Source organism: Paroedura picta, chromosome 7, assembly GCF_049243985.1.
Source record: "Paroedura picta isolate Pp20150507F chromosome 7, Ppicta_v3.0, whole genome shotgun sequence".
NCBI lineage: Eukaryota > Metazoa > Chordata > Lepidosauria > Squamata > Gekkonidae > Paroedura > Paroedura picta.
In genome coordinates, this window is record NC_135375.1 from 26,728,895 (window position 1) to 26,754,010 (window position 25,116).

General features: G+C 43.4%; 1 protein-coding gene and 1 long non-coding RNA gene across 5 annotated transcripts in view; one reads left to right on the top strand and one right to left on the bottom strand.

The window, feature by feature from the left end:
• Positions 1-1,214: 1,214 nt before the first annotated feature.
• ANKRD55 (ankyrin repeat domain 55) overlaps positions 1,215-25,116 on the bottom strand; it is a 45,915-nt gene continuing 22,013 nt past the window's right edge. The window contains exons 6-10 of one of the 2 annotated variants that reach the window (XM_077347152.1): positions 22,503-22,687; positions 19,762-19,929; positions 16,998-17,653; positions 13,990-14,091; positions 1,215-3,739 (exon numbers count right to left, since the gene is read on the bottom strand). In XM_077347152.1, coding sequence (XP_077203267.1) covers positions 3,459-3,739; positions 13,990-14,091; positions 16,998-17,653; positions 19,762-19,929; positions 22,503-22,687 — 1,392 coding nt within the window. In that variant the 3' untranslated portion in view covers positions 1,215-3,458. The remainder of the gene's footprint in view (positions 3,740-13,989; positions 14,092-16,997; positions 17,654-19,761; positions 19,930-22,502; positions 22,688-25,116) is intronic. The other variant, XM_077347151.1, reaches the window with a different exon arrangement.
• On the top strand, positions 3,442-9,660 carry LOC143842254 (uncharacterized). 3 transcript variants are annotated; one of them, XR_013233037.1, is made up of 3 exons: positions 3,442-3,583; positions 8,865-9,034; positions 9,497-9,660. It is a non-coding gene; the product is annotated as an uncharacterized LOC143842254 (long non-coding RNA). The 3 variants fall into 3 exon arrangements; XR_013233035.1 differs by lacking the exon at positions 3,442-3,583 and adding an exon at positions 6,817-6,837; XR_013233036.1 differs by lacking the exon at positions 3,442-3,583 and adding an exon at positions 6,848-6,973.

Here is a 25,116-nt window from a genome sequence, read left to right on the forward strand (position 1 = left end):
GATATTTCCCAACCTGGAGCTGGCATCCGTAACTGCAAAGTGGTGATGGTTTCTAGCATGCCTGCTCCAGCATGGGTCTAGTGCAACTGCCCAGCATGCATGGTAGCTTTGACTGCCCCTGTTGTTGATATGTCTGAAAACATCATGCTTGTTGGTGTGGGGGGTTTTGCTGGGAGTGGGTGGTAGATGGTAAGATGAAGGAACAGGACCGATCTTGACCAGGGTTTCTGAAGAACAGCAGAGAGTCCCTGATGAATATTTGTTGTTTGCTAGGAAATAGTCAGAATATTTTGGAACATTTGTAATAATAACCAAAAGCGGAAATGTATTCTTAAAGCTTCTGAGAAAAGAATTTCTCGCCAACTTATTATGACCATTAGTGTCAATATTAAACATTCACTTCATTGCCTCCCAGAATAAGCCTGACCAAGAAGTCAATACAGCTGGGGAACATGATCACTTACTGCATTGTGCTCAATAAAATTAAATGAAGATACACTTCCCAGTGAAAGGAATCTGGCTGAAAACTAGTGTTTTATTCACTTACTGAAACAGCATTATTGGCCAATACATCACAACAAAGTCGTGATCTTTCGGGTGAGAGAGTTTCTGAGAATAATAGGCAGTTTGTGTCCTGAATCTTTGTACTGTTTGCTTTCTTGTCAGCTTATGAAACTGGAACTAGGAAGAAAAAAAGAAGAAATTCAAATATCATGAGCTTAAATTGATGATGGGTCTTTTATTCCCCTTGGTGAGACTCATAAAACACCACTTTTCTCATACCTCTCCAAAGGTATGGCAGACATGGGTCTACCATAGGTACCATAGTTAGTTCTGGGTCTTTTCTGCACCGGTGGTTTTCTGCATTTTCATGGAAAATTCCAGCCTAATTTTTTTTAAAAAAGATTCTGCATGTGACCCCACTTTTTGAGAAGATCACAGATTGGACTGTAGTGAGGCGACAATGCCTAGGTAGAACTGTTCCTTTTCTTTAAAAAAAAACCGACAAGGTTGGAGAGGAAAGGGCAGATGCAGGAGCTTTCTCAGCACTCCACTTACATTAATGTTTGCCGTAATTACATTGATCTATTTCTTAAATACTGGGAGAGTTTCTGTGTGCAAAGTAGATCCTCTCTTAGGTTCTGATTCCAAGGCCCAGCTCCTGTTGTGCGAGGCACATGTTGAGAGGGACAAAGGGGAGTGTGTGTGCAGCTTAGTATGTGGAATAATGCTCTGTGAACTGGAGGAGAAACATTGAAGGATTGGGATGTAAGGGGATATTAGAGCTTCATTTTTAACCCAGTGTGGTATAGTCTGGGAATAGCATTTCTAACCTCCTGGTGATGGCTGGAAATCTCCTGTCATTACAACTGATCTGGCTACAGTTATCAGTTCACCTGGTCAAAATGACTACTTTGAAAACTACAGTCTATGGGATTAAAATCCATTGAAGTCACTTTCCTCCCCAAACCCCGCCCTCCTTAGGCTCCACCTCTCAAATCTCTAGTTATTTCCACACCTGGTTCTGGCAACCCAGGTTCAGATTCCAGTTCTCCCATAGAATTCTGCTGGATGACCTTGGACCACAGAGTTGTTGTTGTGAGGATAAAATGAAAGACCTGGACCCAGCTGGGGAGTAGAGTAGGATATAAATGAAGTAAATGAAAAATAAATAAAATTAAAATATAACAGTAACAAAGATGACGTTACTAAGGATGGATGCTCTTGTAACTAAAGATACAAATTCAGGACTTTATTGTGGAAGAGAGGATAAATCAGAATACTTTCAGCAGTTTTGGTATGCAAGCTTGAAAGAAAAAGCACCAGGATGACCCTTTGAACTCTGTGGAAAAACCCTAAGCACAAATGCAGAATGCACAACTGTATATTTGCATAGAAATAGGATTATATATACATTTGCAAAGAATTATTTTAGATATTTCTTGGCCATCAGGTAAGATTTGGAGAAGTTAATAGCATTCTTTGGCTTGCCGTTGTTGATACTAGGTTTAATCACACAGAGGTCACCACAAACCCAGAAGTTCCCAAAACACAGAAATGTGTACATCTTAATAATCCTTCTCAAGGAATGTTAAAGAGTATATTTATTCAGGGGGAGAATGCTGGAAAGAAATACAGTATCTGACATGACAGATATTTGTTTTGTTTTCTTTTTTAATGAGAGGCAAACAACAAACTCTTGCTCATACTTGTCTTATGAATTCAAACACCCAGGGAGCAATCTGCAGAAAATCAAGAGTGCAATTTTATGTTCCTCCAGCTGAAACCACTTAATTTCAATGGGCTTAGGCTGGAGGAACCCTGCACAGGATTGCACTGTGAATATGCTCAAGTCCGGTGGAAGTGAGCAGATGTAAGCCCTACACTTAACTGATTTAAACATAAAAAGGTAAAGAGGCAAAGGTATCCCCTGTGCAAGCACCGAGTCACATCTGACCCTTTGGGTGACGCCCTCTAGCGTTTTCATGGCAGACTCAATACGGGGTGGTTTGCCAGTGCCTTCCCCAGTCATTACCGTTTACCCCCCAGCAAGCTGGGTACTCATTTTACCGACCACAGAAGGATGGAAGGCTGAGTCAACCTTGAGCCGGCTGCTGGGATCGAACTCCCAGCCTCATGGACAGGCAGCTTCAGACAGCATTTCTGCCGCTTACCACTCTGTGCCACTCATAGGCTCATATCAGCATATCATTTAAGCATATCCGCTGCTAATTGGACAGTACTGAAAAAAGTACCCAAACAAATATAGTTTATAGTGGGGCATCATCTTTAAAGGTCTTTTGTTCTGTGTACTGGCTAATTAATTAGTACATTGGTAGAATCTAATGGTTAAGGAGGTGGTGAGCTCCCTCTCACTGGCAGTATTTAAGCAGCAGTGGAACAGATATTTATCCTAGATGCTTACGGTGACCCTGCACTGAGCAGGGGGTTGGACTAGATGGCTTGTATGGCGCCATCCAACTCTATGATTCTATGATTTTATTTGCCGACCTGGATGGCTGACAGGATGTGCAAAGAGTGCATACGTATGGGCTCAGCCACTTACATGAGATGTCCGGAATAGTGAGTCTTTTTTGGCTAGCACACATATCAGTTTTTAATGAGATGATTTTGTTGAATTATGACCCATATTGGGTCTGGTCCTGGGCATTCCCGACAGCAACAGGAATTGTTGCCCAAGATAAAACAATGAAGTTTCATTTGGCTTTCTCTCCCCATTTCCCCTGCACATTTGTTAACATGTTTCCAATAAGTTTTTTAAAAAATGCACCCAATAGATTATTATGACAAATGCTTTTTGCCTTTGGAAATTGCCTGTTTGCTAACTCGGTAATTACCCAGGACACTTTGGGTTGGAAAGAAAACACTTAAAAACGCTTGTATTTTAAAAAATTAAATAATTTCCCCGTTTCCTGGAGCCGTCCAGACCTCATGAATTAGTTGTCCTTGTTGGATGTGTAGTGAAATCGGCTGAGCGCTTCTCCTCCAAGGCCGGATCCCGTCTGCTTCGGAATGGAAGGCAGGACTCTGTTTGTTCCGAGAGGCCCTCGTGATCGAGCAGGTAAGGAGTGCAGTAAGTAGCTCTGAGGAAGCTCAGCTTTCTGGGATTTCGTGGTAAGTGCTGGTGGGAGAACCGAGTTGCCAGTCCTTAAGGAGTTTAAAGACAAGGGCTTTGACTCCTTGCCCCCTTGAGAAACTTGGCCAAGTGGTAATGGGACTGGAAAAGAACAAAAAAGAGAGAGGAGTCAGATCACACAGTTTGTCAGTAGATATGTTTGCAATTACTCGGGCCAGATGTCAAGCATAGAATCATAGAGTTGGAAGGGATCTCCAGGGTCATCTAGTCCAACCCCTTGCGCTATGCAGTGAAGTGGCTAAATGAGGGCTGGTTCCAGGTCTTGGGAGGCCCCCAGGCATGCAGTCCCCAGGGTCACCTTCCCAGCTTCTGCCTACTGCTATCAGATGGTGTCCCAAATGAGCCCTTAAGCAGGGAAGTGGTAGAGTGGCTCAGGCCATGGGGGGCAGAGACCTTAGGGCAGAAGAAATCTCGTGGAAGTGATGAATTCACTAGGCTGACATGGTCAGGGCTACCCTCTCTCCCTACCAGCCATATAGAGATAGCCAACTAAAACTAAAGAGAGAGTCCTGATGGGAGGTGGAGGTCTCTGATGAATCTGAACACCCCTCCCTTCTCTGTCTGAGGCTTCTGCAGGTTGGAGTGTGATGGTTCTGAAACTGGTGGTGGAAGCCAAAAGGAGGAGGCAACCAGGTGGCTTCCTGCACCATTACATCTGCAACTGTAGCTGTTTGTGTGCCTGTCTCTCTCAAAGCCATTTAAACCAAATATATATGAGCAGTGGTCCTCACTGCTCAGCTGTTTGAAAACCTTTGCCTCCCAATTCCTGTAGGTTTTTGGAGGGAGGGGGGTTTAGGGGTCCGTGGGGCTATGTAGCTTTATTTAGTATGGATTTATTGTATGTTCTTACTGTTGTTAGCCGCTGCAAGGAGCAGTGGCCTACAAATATAATTATTATAGTTAATAAAACAATAAAAACGATAAAGTAACAATCTAAATTAACTAGCTGAGTGACAGGGAGCACTCCATTGCTCAGCTGATTTTCTGCTTTCTATTCTTTACGAACTATGACGAACTACATAAAAATGCACTTATTTATTTATTTATTTATTATATTTGTGTATACTCCCCTTGTGACTCAGGGATGTTCATGGTGGTTGGCTGCCCAGTACGTTTTGATGTACCCAATGGAAATGAGGGTGGTCAGGACGCTCTGAGAGTAGTGGTAGATGAGAAAAAAGTGCCTGGGAAGGAGATAGTGATGGGATAGGAGTAGTGATGGAAGATGGATACAGCAGGGGATGCCTGAAGAACTGGACCAGTGAACTGGGTCGTATGGGTCCTGGGGCGTATGGGTAGCTCTGCTTGGTTTTGGGATGATTGGCTTCACTGTATTACACAGCCTTGAATAAAATGAAAAACTACACTGAGAAAAGATGGTTTCATTCTCCAAAATTATTTTATGCTCTGGCAACAAGTCAATGAAAGGGAAGCTGTATATCCTGGAAATCTAATGGCATCAGAGTCCCCCCAGAACTCATTAAACAGAAGAACAGAATGGCATATATAGCCTTTAAATGAACTTGGTGGAGGTTTTCTCCAGGCAGCTTCTGCTGCACCCAGATAAGGGAACTTGATGTTTTCCTGGGAAAGTAGATCTCTCAATGGCTAATAGCCATGTTTGTTCTGAGAAACCCATTTGGTCAGAGAAGTTTATCTCTGAAACCAGCTGCCTGAAGTAGGGCAGAGTTGTTGCTTTCATTACCCTGTTTGTGGGGCTTCCTGGTTGGCCCCCGTAGGGAAAATGGTAGATCAGAGGAAACTTTCATTCAAAGATTCTCCAGTTGTTAACTAGTCCATTCCATAGAACTTAGACAAACAAAATGAGAATGGAGCATATTTCTTATCTGCATGGCCCCACCCATTCATCTGTATAAAGGTAAAGGTATCCCCTGTGCAAGCACTAGGTCATGTCTGACCCTTGGGGTGACGCCCTCTAGCGTTTTCATGGCAGACTCAATACGGGGTGGTTTGCTAGTGCCTTCCCCAGTCATTACTGCTTACCCCCCAGCAAGCTGGGTACTCATTTTACCGACCTCGGAAGGATGGAAGGCTGAGTCAACCTTGAGCCAGCTGCTGGGATTGAACTCCCAGCCTCATGAGCAGAGCTTTCAGACTGCATGTCTGCTCCCTTACCACCCTGCGCCACAAGAGGCTCTATTCATCTGTATACTGGCCTCTAATTTGACAATGGGAGTGAGATGGAATAAGTATTGCTTGTAATTGTTTTTGTTGTTTTCCTTAGAATTCATATTGGACAGATTTTACATGCTTAAAAGATAGCCAGGATATTCACACAACCAATAGGCCTTCTTTCTAGAGTTTCTTCTTCCTGTTTTTACTTTTGCTGACTATCCAACACGTTATTATGCTCTTAACATTATTTCCCGTTATTATCTATATGCATTCAGAATGACTGATAATTCTTTATTTGCTGATTGTGGCAACTCCCAGAACGAGCGTACATGACTTAGAATTGCATAAGCAAGTTCCCTTCTGAGTATTGGTTTATTTTCTACTACTTTGCAAACAAAACTTCCTGCTCCCTTCTAAAGTTGCATGAAAGTATATGACCCCTGTTCGGGCATGCAGCAGATATCAGAGTGGTCTAGAAAGCCAGGTACCTTTGTATCTAATATGGCCCTACCACCTTGAACACACCCAATCTCATCTAATATTGTAAAGTGGTGTGTTGCTGTTACGACTGAATTAGCAAAATACCCATTGTTATCAGAGGCTATGCTCAGAGAGAAGCTTATATTTTGGAGGCACCCCTGGACAGCTTGCATTGCCTTTACAGAGATGGAGGACTAATTGTGTCCTTACTGTAATATTAATCAGAAGTGTAGCAGTTTCTGATATTCCATAAAATGAACCATGTCTTTCTCGGGAAAAGTGAATTTATACCACTAGTGTGGGAGTACAGCATGCTCTAATTCTTTCAATCTCTCCAGACACAAAGACTCCACCTGGCCAGCTTGCTCCTGCCAGCTCCCTCCATCCTGTTTATTGTTGTGGCAGAATGTTATGTACTGATATACAGACTAGCAAGAAAGCCCATTGCCCCAGGAATGCTATGGGCCCTAGGACCCAGGGGACACCAGCAGGTGCAGATCTCTCTCTCTCTCTCTCTCTCTCTCTCTCTCTCTCTCTCTCTCTCTCAGCAGGAGCCATAAGAGGTAATTAGGGGTCCTTCTTAGCAGGGAAGCAAGGGTCGTTTGCAGTTTCTCTCTCTCTCTCTCTGTCTCTCTCTCTCTGTCTCTCTCTCTCTGTCTCTGTCTCTCTCTCTCTCTCTCGCAGCAGAAGCCATAGCAGGTAATCATGAGTCATTTTTGGTTTGGCAGGGCTCTCAGTATCTCTCTGTGTGTCTCTCAGGTGTCTGAGAGCAAAGTGGCTAGCGTCCAGGGAAGGAGGGTGGGAGCTGGAGAGGGAGGGCCTTATCAAATTGGCCCTATTCCATCTTGGACAGCCAGGACACTCTCCACCCCCAGGGCTGTTTCACAAATATTAAGAGAAACAATGGATAAGGGTAAATGCACACCCTGCAAATTGGTCCTTCAGGAAGGTCCTTCAGGTCTCTTCCAAAAAGAATGGAAGCAATGTCACAGCTCTGAGTTTGATTGCATGGCGTTGAGTTTTTGTTTGGATGAATCATACAGCACATACTGGAAGGATAGTTAAAATAGCGGGGGGAACTGTGCTTTGCTGTTTTTCTGTAGTACTGGAACTGTTTGCATTAGTGGAGGATTTGGCATATAAATGAAATGAGTGTTTAAGGAGCAAGCTGTTTCCCCATCATGGACCAAACATATGGTTTACATCTTGCCTCAGATGCCTATTACATGTTATCAGATATGCACTAGTGTGAAAGTTTTGTTTGTCTTGGAGGCTATCCATGACTCTATAGCCAAAGGGGTGGGGTTTTTTTTGGGGAGGGGGCTGCAGATCAGAATTCCATCACTGATATGTGTATTTTTTTCAAAATGGACAAATCTGTGGATACTTAAATCTGGAGACTGGAGCCATAAACAGATCTTTCTGCAAATCTGAAAAAGCCTCAGGTTTGAAGATAAATATGTCATGTAACCCCCCCCCCCAAAAAAAAAAAAAAAAAAACTTTCGGGTTTAAAACCCACCACAGTTATAGAAGCAGTGGTTATTGCTAGGCAAGCACAATATTGCCAGCCTTCAAGCTTCGTTTTTTGTTCTTAAAAAGCAGGGGAAGGGGACAGAGCCCTTTTGAAAGCTCTTTTGAGGGGGGTCACAGCCAGACCACGGGACAACCTGATAACACACAACTTGCACATCTTGACCAAGCCTAGCTATTTGTTACTGTGTAACAGAAGCCACCCCATGAAAGCCTGGGTAGTATAGTCTTTTGATTTTCAGACTAGAATCTGGGAGATTCAAGTTTGAATCCACATTCTGCTATGGAAGCTCACTGGATGATCCCGGGGCAGTCATAGCCCTAGCTTAGCCTTCCTCACTTGGTTGTTGAAGGATAAAATGGAGGAGAGGATAATAATGTAAGTTGCTTTGGTTTCCCATTGAGGAGAAAGGCAGGATATAAAGTAAATGTGGGGCATTCTAGTCAGCCATATTGGTCCCTTGCTGAAGGTGGGGGCAATGATGTAAGCTGCTTTGAGTCCACCTGTAAAGGTGGAGAATAAAATGGAGTCAATAATGAATAGCTGAAAATGGGAGGGAGATAAGTGTGGTTGGCGAGTGAGTGGGAAGGGGGAAGGAAGCAAGGAAATGTGAGACTATGGGGGGCTGTGAGGAAGAGGAGAAAAGGAAATAGTATGAGAGATACAGGGGAAATTATGGTGTCCCTTGCAAGTCTTCATAGGTTCCTTGCTATATAAGTTGGCATGGGCCAGCCTGGCAGCCAGAGATCCACAAAGAATTTTCCCACGGAGAGGTTGCCAGAGGGAGGGAAGGAAGCTAAAGTGGAAGAGAGGGCAGCAAATAAAGGTAGGTTGGCTTGTTCATAGGAAGCAGGAAAAGGAAAGAGGCTATGGGTTATTTTCAGGGAAGGGATAATTAGTAAGTAGGGTAAAATGAAATGCCCTTGAAAGTCCTTGAGGGTGTCCCACTTTTTTGTTACACTCATGGCCACATTTATAGTTCTTACATTTTCTTCTTTATACGCTAGGGGTCAACCACATGTTATTTCTCTGCTTATTTATTTATTTTGCATATTTAGTAGCCAAGACTGCTTTGTCAAGGACAGAAACACTGGGACAAGGAGGAGAAGTAAGCAAAAAGCTCCTTGGTGATGTGAAGAAGCGGAAATGGCAGCCACAAAAGGGCAACCCAAGAAGGCGTATGTCAAATTCTCCTCTGTGGATGCTTCACTGCCGCTGTGAATGTCAGGTAGAAGCAACCATATCCCTGCCAGGTTGTTTTTAAACATTGTTGCACACACACACTAAATGCACTAGTCCCCATTTGTTTCTGGGCACAGTTCAAAGTATTGGTTCTTGCGTTAAAGGTCCAAGGTGGCTTTGGGAACGGTACCTAAAAGACCATCCAGTCCAGGCGAAGTGAATAGCAAACACAGACAGGGCTTTCCCAGTGGTGGCCCCTCACCTGGGCAATGCACCGCTTGCTTGGTGCCTCTGCTATTCTCTGGTGCCAGGCCAGAACCTTCCTTGTCACCTAGGCTTTTAATTACAAGGTTGATTTTTAATCCCATTTTTATAGTCTGCTTTTTAGTCTGAAAACTGTTTTAACATTCATTTTAAGCTACCGGGTAGGTAATTAATGCAGGGTTTTCATTAATAACTTTTAAAGGGCTTGTGTTTTTATTAAGTTTTATTTTGTATTTTTGGTTAGGTTCCCTGGTGTGGCACCATAGAAATCCATGAAATAAATGAGTAAATCATGGAAGTACAGCAAGCCAGGATTCACATATTGTGCAAGCACCTAGTAGAATAGGCTTGTGAAGATTTTGAAAATCCCTTTTTTTTTGTTTATGTCTACATTCTAATAAACACTGAACGGTCCACTTCTCTTCTTTGGTCCTATTTTTAATTGCTTCCTCTTTTCAGTTACGTCCATTCTGTTTCCGGTTTCCTTTAAATTTTACAATTCTAAAAGGTTGTTTTGATGTTTTGCCTTTTTAGCAATGTTCCAGCCTTTACTTCCTCCATTGGCTATAAGCACTTGCATTTTAGAATCTTGATCTTAGCATTCTGAATGGACTCTTCTTTTAGAAGTCTTAATGGGGTTGCCAACCTACAGGTGGGACCTGGAGATCTCCTGAAATTTCAACACACCTCTAGGCTCTAGAGGTCACTTCTGGAGGAAATGTCTCGTTTGGAGGATGGACTCAGTGGCTTCATGCCCAACTGAGTTCCGTCCCCTCCCCAAACCTCACCCTCCCCATGCTCTACCTCAAGTCTCCGGGAATTTCCTAAACTGGCCAGAGTGAGGTTTGAGGAGAGAAGGGGCCTTGGTGGGCTACCCTTCAAGGCAGTCATTCTCTCCTGGGGAACTGGATTTTCTGTACTTTGGAGATCAGTTGTACTGTTGGAAGACCAGGTCCCCTCTGTTCACAAGCTGGTGAGCAGGCATGGGTGCAGGGGCAATGTCTTCTTCCCCTCAACATATGATCATTTAATCACATCTCATATCATGTGTAGAGGGTTACAGCATAGAACTGCTGCTGGACACCACTGCTTTACATGGCTAGTCATTGGCTTAAATCATTGAAGCAATTTGCTGACAAGTGGAGGAACTTGTGAATCTGTGGTCAGCTACTAAGGAAATGATTTTATGTTTATGAGAAAAACACCAACAGGGTAGAAGGAGTAGTGGCTCCGGGAGGCAAGAAGTGATAGCTATACAGTATTGACCCCATGGATAATAAGAAGTGGAAAACTTCTTATTGTGGGGGGTGGGAGGTGATGGTACCGCTTTACTCTGCTCTGGTTCGGCCTCACTTGGAGTACTGTGTTCAGTTTTGGGCACCCCAGTTGAAGAGGGATGTAGACAAACTGGAGTAGACAAACCAGAGGAGGGTAACCAAGATGGTGAGTGGTTTGGAGACCAAGACGTATGAAGAAAGGTTGGGGGAGCTTGGTCTGTTTAGCCTAGAGAGGAGACAACTGCGAGGGGATCTGATAACCATCTTCAAGTATTTAAAAGGATGCCATATAGGAGATGGAGCAGAGCTGTTCTCTCTTGCCCCAGAGGGACGAACCAGAACCAATGAGATGAAATTAATTCAAAAGAAATTCCATCTCAACATCAGGAACAAGTACCTGACAGTTAGAGCGGTTTCTCAGTAGAACAGGCTTCCTCGGGAGGAGGTGGGTTCTCCATCTTTGGAAATTTTTAAACAGAGGCTAGATAGCCATCTGATGGAGAGGCTGATTCTGTGAAGGCTTAAGGGGGTGGCAGGTTACAGTGGATGAGCAATAGGGATGTGAGTGTCCTGCATAGTGCAGGGGGTTGGACTTGATGACCCATGAGTTCCCTTCCAACTCTATTATTCTAGGATTCTAGGATTCTATGAAAACAGGCTAGATGATGAGAATAAAGGGCTTCACTGGAGTCTGAAGTGACTCCTGAACCTTAAAATCCACGCGAGAGCCACTGAATCATACTGAACATCTTTTGTAAAGTCTGCTTTACACATGGAACACATTCAACATGGAAATCTTTCAGGAAGTGAATCTGACTTATCTGTACAACTCTACATATAACTAGGGGCCAAGCCCATTGCATTTAGGGATCTAACGGCTGCTAGAATGGGGGTGGGTGGGTGGGTGGGTGGAAGAAATCTGTGGATGGCCACTCCCTCCCCCCCAAGGAGCTGGAAAGGCTGCAGGCTGGAGGCCCCCAGGAAGGGAACTCATTGGCAAGGGCAGCTCTCACTCAAAAGGGATCTGCATCCTCCAAGCCTCTGAGGGAAGTAGGAGGAGGAGGGGTGGTCAGAGGTGGGGGATGGAAGGCGATTGCTTGCTGCTGGACACGCAGTGGGTATTAAGCGCTGAGTTAAGCCATGATACCAGCTCTTCATCCTAACCCTTACCAGAAATATTAAGTGGAACAGATAAGAAGAAGAAGAAGAATAGTTGGCTCTTATATGCTGCTTTTCTCTACCCAAAGGAGTCTCAAAGTGGCTTACAATCTCCTTCCCCTTTCTCTCCCCACAACAGACACTCGGTGAGGTGGGAGAGGCTGAGAAAGCCCTGATATTATTGCTCAGTCAGAGCAGTTTTCTCAGTGCTGTGGTGAGCCCAAGGTCACCCAGCTGGTTCTGTGGGGGGGGAGCACAGCTTCAAACCCGGCTCGTCAAATTAGAAGTCCGCACTCCTATCCACTGCACCAAGTTGGCTCTAAGCTGCACACACATCCTTTGCCAGTTCTGAAAGATCTTTGATAAGAAGAAGAAGAAGAAGAAGAAGAAGAAGAAGAAGAAGAGTTGGTTCTTATATGCCACTTTTCTCCTTCCCCTTCCTCTCCCCACAACAGACACCCGGGAGAGGCTGAGAGAGCCCTGATATCACTGCTCGGTCAGAACAGTTTTATCAGTGCCATGGTGAGCCCAAGGTCACCCAGCTGGCTGCATGTGGGGGAGCACAGAATCGAACCGACATGTCAGATTAGAAGTCCGCACTCCTAACCACTACACCAAACTGGCTCTAAGATGCAGCTTCTATGCTGACCTGACCTGAATGGCTCAGGCTCACCCAATCTTGACAGATCTGAGAAGCTAAGTAAGGTCAGCCCTAGTTAGTTCTTGGATGGGAGATGACCAAGGAAGTCGAAGGCTGCAACGCCAGAGGCAGCCAGTGGCTCAACTCCTCTGTTCAGGGTTGCTATAAGCCAGCTGCAACTTGATGGCACATTTTTTACTACCAGGTTTTCATGGTTTGGGTAACAATTTCCACTAACACTGGTCCCTCCTGGGAGAACCTACAATGAGGCTTTGAGTAGAATTCTGGTATGGTCTCATTGCAGAGCTTTCCTGTAGTATGTTACTTGGAATGTTAGTTTGATGCTACAGGCGAACTCAGAGGGGCTTTTTGCACGCCTTCAGAATAGCACAATGGTTGCCAATTGAAAACGCTACTGATTTGCTGTTTTGCACAACGTCGTCGACAATCTGCCACACACCTGAAACCAATCTGCAAAAAGCGCTTCCTTTTAGCGCTTTCAGGGAAATCCCCAAAAGTGGATTCACCCTCCGGAAAGCGATACACTCCTGCAACAATCTGCAACACTAGCGAAAAAGACCTGTGCGTTAACATTGTTGCGGTTTCTACAAAGTCCCTCCCCCTGGCTCTCTTCTTTGATCTTCCGGCGAAGTGATCGCCATTTTTTTTTTCTCCGAGCGAGCGGGGATAAACACACCAGCGAGCCTCTTTCAGTTTAGAGGCTTCCCCGGCTTCAGTCCCTCCCCTTCAGTCACTAAGCACACAGAACAGAGAAGCACGTTTGCTGATGTATTTTCCCTTTATTTTTTACACTTTCATTCAGCCGAAAATCGGGCCCGTGAGAGGGGGGGGGGATTTTTTTTTTTTCACTCGGAGGAAGCGTGGCAACGATCAAACGATCAAACGACAGCTCAAACACACTAGGCAGCTGGATGGGTCTCTCTGTTGCAACGAATCTACACAGATTTGTTGCAATGGGTCTGTTTTTTTTAAAAAACCTTTCTTAAAGGGAAAGGGGCTGTTTGGGAGCATGTTAACGGCTGCCCATTGGCTGCTTGACGGCCAGGGGCGGGACGAGCTTGGCAATAGCGCTTCCTTTCTAGCGATTTCTGCCGAGACCGGAAGCCTGTGGGAAACGCTACAAAACGCAACTGGATTCCACTACAAAGGCAGGTATGCATAACGACGAATTCCACTATTTTAAATGGCGATTTTTCATTCAGTGACCAATTTGCAACAAAGATCCCGGTGCGTAAAGCCCCTCTGGGTATACATAATACAATATACATATACAGAGTATACATAAAATCTGCCATCTTATCCTGGGCAATCGGTTAGGAGATCTTTCTTTCTTTCTTTCTTTCTTTCTTTCTTTCTTTCTTTCTTCTTTCTTTCTTTCTTTCTTTCTTTCTTTCTTTCTTTCTTTCTTTCTTTCTCTCTCTCTCTCTCTCTCTCTCTCTCTCTCTCTCCCTCTTTCTTTCTTTCTCTCTCTCTCTCTCTCTCTCTCTCTTTCTTTCTCTCTTCCTCTCTTTCTCTCTACCATGAAAGACCTCCTTTCCCCACCCTGAGAAAGTGTTTATGAGAACAAAACATTTAAACAAAACATTTAGAACACAGTTGGTAATGGTGCATTTTACAGATCCGCTTGAAGGCTACCCTTACCTTTCTGAGCACAGTGGTTTAACAAAGGAGCCAAGGTCTTCCGCACAGGTATAAGGTCTTTAACTTTTGGTTGTTCTAGGGTTGCCTGCTGAAAGTGTTTCCCTACAAATTACAGCAGGGAACAAAGAACGTTAATTGAGTTTGTTGCAAAAAGATATTCCACCTGATATATGTCTGGGGTTAGTGAATAAAAGCAGTGATGGTGGGAAATTGAATGTCCACACTAAATCCTCATGCCCTTTCCCCCTGCCTCTTTTGAACAGAAGATCCGAAGATCTGTGTATGGAATACTGCTCCACATGTGGATTCTATAGCTACTTGACAGGGGTCTTTGTATACTGCACAAGAAACACTTCTTTGCCAAGAACTGGAAAGGTTTTAATAGTCTGTGAAGAAGAGTTTGTATTTGAAATATACTGAGTTTGAGTTTCAACAGGCTCTTTCCCCAAAACAATACATTGAAGTAACTGATTCCTAGCATCCATTGTAAGTGACCCATATCTTGTTTTTCCCACTCACTTGTGATGCCTACCATTTTTCTCCTCAAAGTTGTTCCCTTTTCTACAGGACAATATATTTGTTGCTTATTGCGGGGTTTCTTACCATTCGTACAGAAGATGCCCAGTTAATAACACCCAAACAAAGAATCTGATTGAGTGACTGGTATGGGAATAGATAAGCAAGTGTATCCTATTCTCATATTTTTATTTTCCTCCAAACTAATAATTCTTGCACAAATGGACAGATATATACCATCAATCTGCATTAGACACTGAGGTTGTCTGTATGTATTTGACCACCCTCCTAAGTCTCTGAAGGCCTAATTTACAGAACTTATGTAAAACAGATTACATGGCTACACTGGAATATGTATCTTTCTGTGTACAATGGTAGAACATTTGCTTGGCATGCAGAAGGTCACAGGTTCAATCTCTGGCATCTCCTGTTAAGAGGATCAGATAGAGGGTAATATGGAAAACCTCCTCTTGAGAGCCTAGAGAGCTGCTGCCAGTCTGAGAAGACCATACTGCCCCTGATGAACCAATGGTCTCATTCAGGGTGAGGCAGTGTCATGTCTTCATGTGTGGTTCATGAACTCAGAATAGAAGCTTATGCTGCAGAATATCATGCAAAGAACTCTGGAATCCAGATAATGGCTTGGATTTGGTGATGTACAAGTAGAAGCATAAATGGACTTAGTACAGTGCTGCTTCTGGAAGATCTCTTGAAACCCTAAGACTCCCCCCATCCCCCATATAATAGTGGCCAGAAATTGTTTGAGCTCCAGTGCAAGAAGAAATCTTGTGTTGGATCCAACACAATACCTAGTCGAGAGAATGCAGGACTCATTGTTGTAGCTTGTGGAAATTTCAGTTGCAACTTCTAAAAATATTCATTAAAGTATAAGATTATGTATGTTTCAACCTCAACATTCTTGAAGGCAAGCCAAGAGAAACGGCTTCCACCAGTGGTAAGGCAGGGGGACTCGCTATGTTGCAATCCTAACCACATAAGACATTGTGACATGAATAAATGCCATTTGTAAAAAACATAAACCACAATCTGTTCCAGATGCCTGGTAGTAGGAGTGCTCACTAGAGCGAAAGAGTAAATTATGATAGCTCTACCAACAGAGGAGGAGGGCAATATAGTGGAATACTCAACTACCTTATCCTCACCTCCAGTAGAATGTCCAGCGCACCTCCAGCATGATTTCTGCAGTAAATTCTGTCTATAACATTTTTGAAAATCCACATATGCATTGTTTTCTCTTTAATTCAAATGCCTGCATAATAAAAACATATCTTGCAATGTTGCTAAAGGCCTTCAGAAATCTCAATCTATAGCAAAGTTATGGGCATGAGTATGACCTCATTGACTTAGACATAAGTAGGCTGGATATAACCAGCTTTTATGATGGAGAGAAGTGGAAGAGTCCGCCCCAAATAGCTATGCTGGTGGTTTATGGGACCAGCATGTGGGACAGGAGTAAAGAGGAAAGTTGTGAAAGATGAAGTGAAAAAGCTACTGGATCCAACCTAGGGGGCTTTTGCGGCAGCCCAAGGCATCACATGATGCTGTGCAACAGTGTGACATCACTTCCGCATGCATAACTGCAGTGTGACATCACTTCCGCATGCATAACTGGAAGTGCTGTCATGCTGTGTTCTAGAAATCTCACAACCCTTACAGTTTCTCCTGCTGGTGCATCAAACAACAGCGGGTAGTGGACGGAGGTCTATAGTGGCGGTAAGTTTAAGAACACACAAACTGTGAACGTTTCAAAGATGATTATAATACACTGCTAGTGTGTCTGCAGATGTCTGGGCTTCTTTTCATCACTACCTACTAGAGAGCCAGTGTGGCACTGTGGCTGCAGTATTGTCCTAAGATCTCCACTCTGCCATGATGGTTATCTGTTTGGTGTAAGCTTAATTCAATCAAAAACTGAAGCTATGATTGCCCACTAGCTTGTAGTTAACGATGGGAGCTCTAGATTCAAGTCCCAAGTTTGCTGAGTAACCTTGGGCCACTCATACTCTTAGCCTAGCCTACCTCACAGAGTTACATAGAATGAAGGACAGGAGAACATTGTATGCCACTTTGGAAGAAAGTGGGGTATAAATGAAATAAATAAACTGTCCAAAGTGTTAACATAAAGTAGTGGAATATTCAGAGGTTAAAGACAAAATAATGGTAAATCACATTATAGACTGAAAAATGATGTGAAAATGAATTGATAACACAATAATAGCCACATTATTATAGCCAAAGAAAGAACATCTGTGAGTGGAAAAGAACCAATGGTGGCTTGAACCTCATCACAGCAGTTCCCACTTCTGAAGAAACAAACCACTGTTCATTTTAATAAAAGTTTAGGTCTTTAGCATGAACACAGCCATGGACAAAGCAGCAAACAAAGCTGTGGTGGTGGCATACAAACCCTTTCCATGGCATACAGGCCTCTTGGCTAGACCCCATCCCATAACTATATGATGACAAAATACCTGATGGAGAGTTAGGCAGGCGTGGGAGATAGGGAGGGCACAGCAGGACACGACTGGATCTTTCCGGGAATGATCCATTGTTATCAGAAGGCATTGTTGTCCAGATTTTACACGTGACTATTTGGTTAGTGTCAATTTTCCAAGAATTGTCCAAAGTTTGTCGGCTGTTCCTTTGAACTGACAAATCATGTTCACTTCTGCTTTTCTGAGAGCAATGTGCAAAATGACGGGCATCGGTACCCGAACTCATGCTAGACGTTGTCGTCGGAGAGGACGTTAAAAAAGAATGGCTCACAGTAATGGGTGGGAGACTTTGGGCTCTTATGGGTGGAAGGCCGTGGCAGTCCAAAGGGTTATTTTCTGAGATGAGGTACTTCTTAGTGTCTGTGCTTCTTCTCTTGAAGTCTGTAGCCATAACACATTCCTCAGAAGGGCCGTTGCAGCTTGCATCCATAATGCAGTCAAACGTGGTGATGATCTCATCAACTTCCGAGGTCTCTTCCCTCTGAGATCTGTCTCTGGTTTTGTCTTTCTGATTTGCCTTCCGATCGTCCTTTTTCTTTTTGCATGAGAAGATCTGGTTAAGCATACTGAACCGGCTTTCTTTCTTCAAGCATTTATTGTTTTGGGAGGAAACTTGATGAACTAGCTCTAGCCTTTTGGGAATTAACAAAAAAAATCTATGGTGAGAAAATAAAAATGCAGCCATTTATAATCACAGTGGAAATGTGTGCGTACATATTTAAATGCCAGTTAGCATGCTGAGAGACCTAGGACCGAATCCCAGTCTCCCACGTAAACCCAATGGCTCACCTTGCATCAGTGACTCTCAGCCAAACCTACTTCATAGGATTGTGGTGGGGATAATGGGAAGAATTATGCTAATTTTAAATAAAAGGATAATAATATCAAAGCAATACAAAAGAAAAAGAACGTATGTATCAAAATAGATATGTAGAACAGATGTTCTAGAACAGAACCAGTATAGAATCATAGAACCATAGAACTGGAAGGGACTATACAGGCCATCTAGTCCAGCCCCATGCTCAGGATCAGCCTGAAGCATCCAGGATAAGGATCTGTCCAGCTGCTGCTTGAAGACCACCAGTGAGGGCAAGCTCCCCACCTCCTTAGGCATCCCATTCCACTGCTGAACTAGACTCATAGAATCCTAGAGTGGGAAGGGACAATCCAGGCCATCTAATCTAACCCCCCTGCTCAAGGCAGGATCAGCCTCAAGCTGTTCCATGTAAACCGCCCATAGCCGTAAAGAATGGGCGGTATAAAAATCCAAACAAACAAACAAACAAACTGAATTGGGGTCTCTATTGAATTCTCCCCCCCCCCCCCCACTATACAAATAAATCAAACATGAGCAGTGGCTTAACGCGTAGTGCCCACAAACTAACTGTGGTGAAAGAACAAGATGCATTTAGACAGTTTTGCACCATATGGAATGATTGTAGCAAACCTCAGAGCAGGTCAGGATTGACCCCCTGAGACTCCCCGTTTTCTTTTTCAAGAAAAATCCATCAACCAGTCATTCTAGGCTGAGACAGTCTGGTTTCAGATCCATAATGAAATGGCTTTTCTGGGAACTCTTTACAGGAAATATTGTTTACTGAAATGTTATGGATAAGAAATGGCTTAAGCCTTAAGTATTTCTGTTCTTGAACTTTTCAGCACAAGAGACAATGCTAATTACTAACTGGAAGGAGAGCAAGGGGAGAGAAGGAAGACAGTTAAAATGATGGGGGAACAGCTAAGTCAATTTTGTAATTTTTAATTCACTTGTCCATGGGGCATAATTGAATGATACTTAGGGTATGAACTCTTGAAGATAGTTCAGAAGCTCCAGCTAGTCCAAAATGCAGCAGAAAACTGGTGACAGGGATACTATTAAATCAATCAATTAATTAATTATGTTTCTGTACCACCCTCCCTTTGGGATCAGGGCGGTTTACATGAAACAGCTGCACTGAAGTTAATGGGATCAGGGCGGTTTACATGAAACAGCTGCACTGAAGTTAATGGGATCAGGGCGGTTTACATGAAACAGCTGCACTGAAGTTAATGTGCTGGGAATTCTCTTTACCACTTTAATGGTATAGACCAGAAATGACCAACTTTGTTGAACCTAGGGGCACTTTTGGAATTTTGAGAACTAGCAGTGGGCACTAAAAGAACTGACTGATATGGAGGGCTGGGTTCTATCATGAAGGTTTCTTAAAACTTTAGGAGGGTTCAAAGCACGCCTATGATGAATGTAGCTATTTCCAAATAGGTGTTTCCTGCAGAAAGAAAAGGTGATAGATGCCTCCTTGGCTCTTGCACAGTGTCTTCTATTCCAGTGAAATGAAGAAAAGTCAGGACTGACTTTTTGCTTTTGGGAGAAAGTGCTTTGGGAAATAACCAAGGAAGACACTGGCGTCTTTCACATTGCCTTAAAATTCCACTTCCATTGCTCAATGTTACCATTTTTGTGTGTGTTTAGATGACTTCGTGAAACATCCCACCGCTCAAATCTTCCCAAGTATGTGTAATCCTAAACAGGTTTACTGTATGTATGTCTTTATATTTATACCCCATCTTGCCCTCCCAGGGGAATCCACAGTGGCTTACGTCATTCTTTGCTTGTTTAGAAATGCTTTCAGTGGCGAGCACAACTCAGAGATGACACAATAAATTCCAAGGTTAACATCACTCTTATCCAATTTCTGGCTATAAGATGAAAGACCAAGTCAAAATGCACCACTGGTTTTACCTGTTCTCTTGGGAGAGCAGTTTAATGCATGCTGTGTGCCCACAGTACATAGCATAGGTCAAGGGGGTGTTTTCATTGATGTCCCTTGGACTGCTCTCTACCCCCAGCTGGAGCAAAACCTTGACACAGTCAGCTTTCCCTGCTGCTGCAGCCCAGTGTAAAGGTGTCCTATGGGAGAAAAAGGAAATTATTAATAACCTGGTGCTGGCACAATTCAGATAAACAGCTGAGATGGTGACACCACTGGGGAATGAGGTTTGGGGACATGACAATAGTTAATTTGAAAAATACACTTCAAAGCTGTGGCAAGGTGGCAGTTTAGGGGTGCCACCTCTGGGTTGGAAAATTCTTAGAGATCTGGTTATGGGGGGGGTGAAGTTTGGGGGAGTGAGTTCAGCAGGTAGAACAGATTTATGCAAACATGAACCACCATGCAAATGAAGGCTTGTAAAAGGACCAATCACAGACATTAATTCCTGAACACTATGGACCAATCATAGGGCCCAGTCAGAGCTCTTGGCAGGCCTACTGAATTGTCTATAAGTTTGTGCTTTCCCCATTGTTGTTGTTCAGTATTTGGATTCAATAAAAGAGCTGTGTTTTCGAAGAACCCGTAGTCTGTGTCTACCAAACCTGCAGACTTATTACAAAAGCTGCCAAAATGGATTTGTTTAGTCTGGAGATTTGTTGTAATTCCAGGAGAATTTCAGGTCTCACTTGGAAGTTGGCAACTTTATCACTGTTCTCTGATGCAAAGAATGACATTGCACACTTTCAAAGAGTTGGTGCCATGCAATCAGATCTTGCCCAAGGCTGGCTCCCGATTTTGAGGGACCATGCATAAAATAAGCTCTAGCAGGCACCCCCTCACATGCAAATACATGCCTGTGTGCACATGCTCTGAAAAAGGGGGGCAACTAGGGTGTCTTTTCAGCTCTGTCTGCACAGCCCTAATAACTGGATGTGGAATGTAGAGTTACACTCAGGTCTAGGGCAACCTTTTTTTCCAACAGGGAGAGACCCAGAATTAAGGATTCATGCCACCAAGTCCATGCTAGACACAAAAAGTGTAAATATGTAAGAAGTAAATTAATATCCTCTAAAAAATGGTCATTAAAACTCTCCCCTTAGTCAGTAATCAGCACTGTGCCCTCTTGGTATATCTAGCTCTCAGTGTCAAAACAGTTGGATATGAACATTAAGACCATTTTTGCACGGAGGGTTAAAACACAAGTGGCTTCCTGTTTGCAAACACAGGATGGTAAAAAAAATATTACTCGGAGCAGGAAATGGAGAGGGGAGGGTAGATGTGAAGGTGGGACAACACCACAGAGACTATTGCAACTTTCCCCCTCCATATGGGCTTGGCTCTGGTTGCTCATTGGTTACTCACCAATGAGACATGCTATTGAGGGTGGTAAATCCAGTTTTAACAACTTCCCTCAATGCGAGTTAAAAATGGCAAAAACTCGACACAGGTTTCTTGACAGCCTCAGGATGCAGGCGACGTCATGTGGAGGGGGCTCTAAAAGCCACCAACATTTGAAGGCTGTCCAGGGGCAGATTCCTCATGTGGAAATGATCTAAACATTTCCCTACAACTAGGATCTGAGTGGAAGCACGTAGCTGATGTTAGCAGATATTATATTTAATGAAGTTTAAGATTTGACAATAGTTGGAAATTTTTAAACAGAGGCTAGATAGCCATCTAACGGAGAGGCTGATTCTGTGAAGGCAAAGGGGTGGCAGGTTACAGTGGATGAGTGATTGGGATGTGAGTGTCCTGCATAGTGCAGGGGGTTGGACTAGATGACCCATGAGGTACCTTCCAACTCTACTATTCTATGATTCTATGATTCTAGGGCTCTGCACTTAGACTGAAGTTTTTCCTCATGACACAAATATTTGAAAACTGTATTCTGAAATTTCAAATTCAAGGCATTTAGGATTGTGAGCTTAAGTTTTCTTTTAAAATATAAACATATCCTACAAGGGTCCCTTTTTAGGTCTACTATTACAGCATTTGTCCATACTGTTCATTGGCCTAGTGAATTTAATCATTGTTTTTATTTAATACAAGAAGGCTTGCATATGTTTGCACCACACCAGACAAGTATTCCAGAAGGATGTTAAAAAGTATCTCTTAGCAACACTTTCTTGTGACAAAACCCACTGAATTAAGAGAGACTTCTCAGTAAACCTGTTTAGGATTACACATACTCTCTATGTGTATTTTGGACCTTTTTGTCTTAAATTTATATTTGCTTATTGCTTATTCCCCTTCTAATTATATCAGAGATAACTTTCTAACATGACAATGGCTGGGCTTCAACCTTGCCTGAAAATTAAAACTGTGGCACTTTTCAGTAAACCTTTTACTCTTATTCCAACTGTGTGAAAGGCTCTTCCTTCTTTATTTTTACCTCATAATAAATCACAGGGCTAATCCCTGGTGAGTTGTGCCATGAATTAAGCTATGATTAACATTGGAGCACACGAAACACTGAGAGGCCCCTCCTCATAACATTGACTGACCTTGACATGAGTATGAGCTATGTCAATAAAAGTCAGGACACCTGCTTGCTGAGTCGCTGAGCAAAAAGGAGTCATGGAGAGTGTCATTTAATTAGAAGCCACATTTCATGAGAAAGCAGCCAAACAGCCTTCACTGAAGGTCAAAGCAACAAAGGCCTCAGCCAGAGCTCCAAAGCTCTTTTCACTTGGTTTCCATGGCCAGTCACCTGTCATCCACGTCAAGGGCTTGCAAGTTACATTCCGGGACTTTAGCCAGCTCGGTGATAATGTCACTGTATCCTGCAGCCGCAGCAATGTGAAGGCAGGTCTTCCCATTCTCATCATCATAGTTGATTATCGATGGGCCCTGATGGTGGCTCAGGATGATAGAACACAGGATCCGGTTTCCACTCTGAATGAAATCGACCACATTTGTGTGGCATAAGATGTTTGTCACCAACATTACAAAAATCATATTTCAACTTAGTATAGGGGTTAAAGGCAATAGCTACTGGTGTACCTGCTCCTCCACATGCTGGGAGACCTTGAGCTAGTTACAGTCGTGTTAGAGCTGTTCTCACAGAACAATTTCTCTCAGAGCTCTCTCAGCCCCACCTACCACTGTTGTGGGGAGAGGAAGGGACGGTGATTGTAAACTACATTGAGACTCCTTTGGGTAGTGAAAAGCAGGGTATAAAAACAAATCTTTGTCTTCACACTTCTACAAAAATGGCCCTTGTATAAGCATATTCTCATTCTAGGGCTGTCTGCTGTAGCCTGAAAAATTCTGGGATATCTGGGGGTGGCAACTGAGGAAGGCAGAATTTAGTAGGGGAGGGAGCTCTGTAGAATTTGATGCCATTTAGAGATACCAGCCTCCAGGTGGGTCCTGGAGATCCCTTGGAATTATAGCTCATCTCCAGATGAAAGAGATCAGTTCCCCTAGAGAAATGGCTGCTTCGGAGAGTAGACTCCATAACATTATGCATCACTGAGGTCCCACCCCACCCATTCCCAGCGAAAGTCTTCCCAAAGTCTCCCAAAGTCTTCAGGTATTTCCCTTTCCAGAGCTGGGAGCCCTAATGCCATTCCTGGGGCCATTATGCATGGCAGGAAACGTCATAAAAAGTCTTGAGAGACTTTTAAAAAATTCTGCATATGGCACCATTCTCAGCACGGAAAAGCTACGCCACCATAGTGTTTTTGATTATGCATTGTCCTCCCCGCTCATAGCAATGAAAGTGTATTTTCAGTGCAGGATTGGAAACTAGCTTTACTACAACTTTTATATTTTCTGGCAGTCCTGAAGACATCTGTTTTCGCATGCATAAACCTTAGTGTGTTTTTGGTCTCCTCCCCTGTGTCACTGTACACCAATGGGTGAAGGTACAGCCTCTAGTCCCTCATCCACCAATGGGAGTTCAAGGTGCCCCTTGTTTGGCACAGTCCCTCCCACCTCTACTATGACAACATTAATTTATTCATTCCCACAGAGCTGTTTGCAAGCATTTCAATCCACTCTCTGTGAGGAACAGCATACCTCTGAGGGGGAAAGTTTGTAGTGTTGGCATTCAAAAGGCTGTGGGCCCCTCCATGGATATTTCTTGTTGAAGTCTCCATGTCCAAGAACTACAATTCCCATGAGACCCTGCCAGCACCATGTGCCACAGTGGCAGTCAGGTGACATTGCAGCTGACCATGGCTTGCCAATGAGCATCTAGCACAATGAAGGAAGTGTCCCCCCACTTAAGGATTTCCCATCGTAAGTCTTTCAAATGCATAATCAGATGAAGAATAAAACAATGCAGTATAAACAAGTCCGGTTTTAAAAATGATGATTTGAAAGGGTCAGTGTTCTGACTTCAATAAAAACCGGTATGTGCATAATAGCCCCTGGACTCCTGTTTCTCTTATAGCATTCGCCACAGAGTCCATCCTTTGAGACTACCATTTCATTTAGGTAAACTGATCACTGTAGTCTGCAAAGCAGTTGTAATTTTGGAGGGCTGGCAACCCTATTCATTAGCAATAATTCTCGAGGGGTAACCATATTTGCCTCTTGTAGCAAAAATTAACAGGCGGCCTACTGCTGAGCTTGAGAAATGAGGGTGGATATATATGATTTATCATGATGGATTTAATGAAGTGGGGCTTCCCCTAGAACTGAAATATTTCAAATATAAACCTAATTGCTGTTTATTTTCTTTAAATATTATTTGGCCACTCAAATAGGACCCTAAGGTAGAATTTAAGAGATTTCAGTTCCCCATTCACCTTTCTGATTAGCTCTGGAACTGATTTCCTACCAATTCTCATAGTCAGTGTAATGGTCACATGCAAGCTGTGGGGTCTTCTCAATTCTCTATTTGGATCAGGACCAAGTGGTTCAAGCAAAAGGAGCTTTTACACAAAAACATTAAAACTTAAGTGCTTTTAACAATTAAGAGCCAGCTTGGTGTAATGGTGAACAGTGGCGGATTGCAATCTAGAGAACTGGGTTTGAATCCCTACTCCTTTACATGCAGCCAGCTGCGTGATCTTGGGCTAGTCACAGTTCTCCTAGAGCTGTTCACAGAGAACAGTTTTTATTAGAGCTCTCTTAGCCCCACCAGCCTCACAGGGTGTCTGTTGCGGGAAGAGAAAGGAAAAGGTATTTGTAAACCGCTTTAGGACTCCTTCGGATAGTGAACAGTGGGGTATACAAAAACAGCTCTTCCTCTATTCTTGTAATCGAAATGTTTTAATGAAAAACAAACAAACAAATAAAAGTCCTGACAATGCCTATCCACAGTGGCAGAATAGTAGCATTATCCTTAGTTCGATGCTGATTTTGTTTTCTCC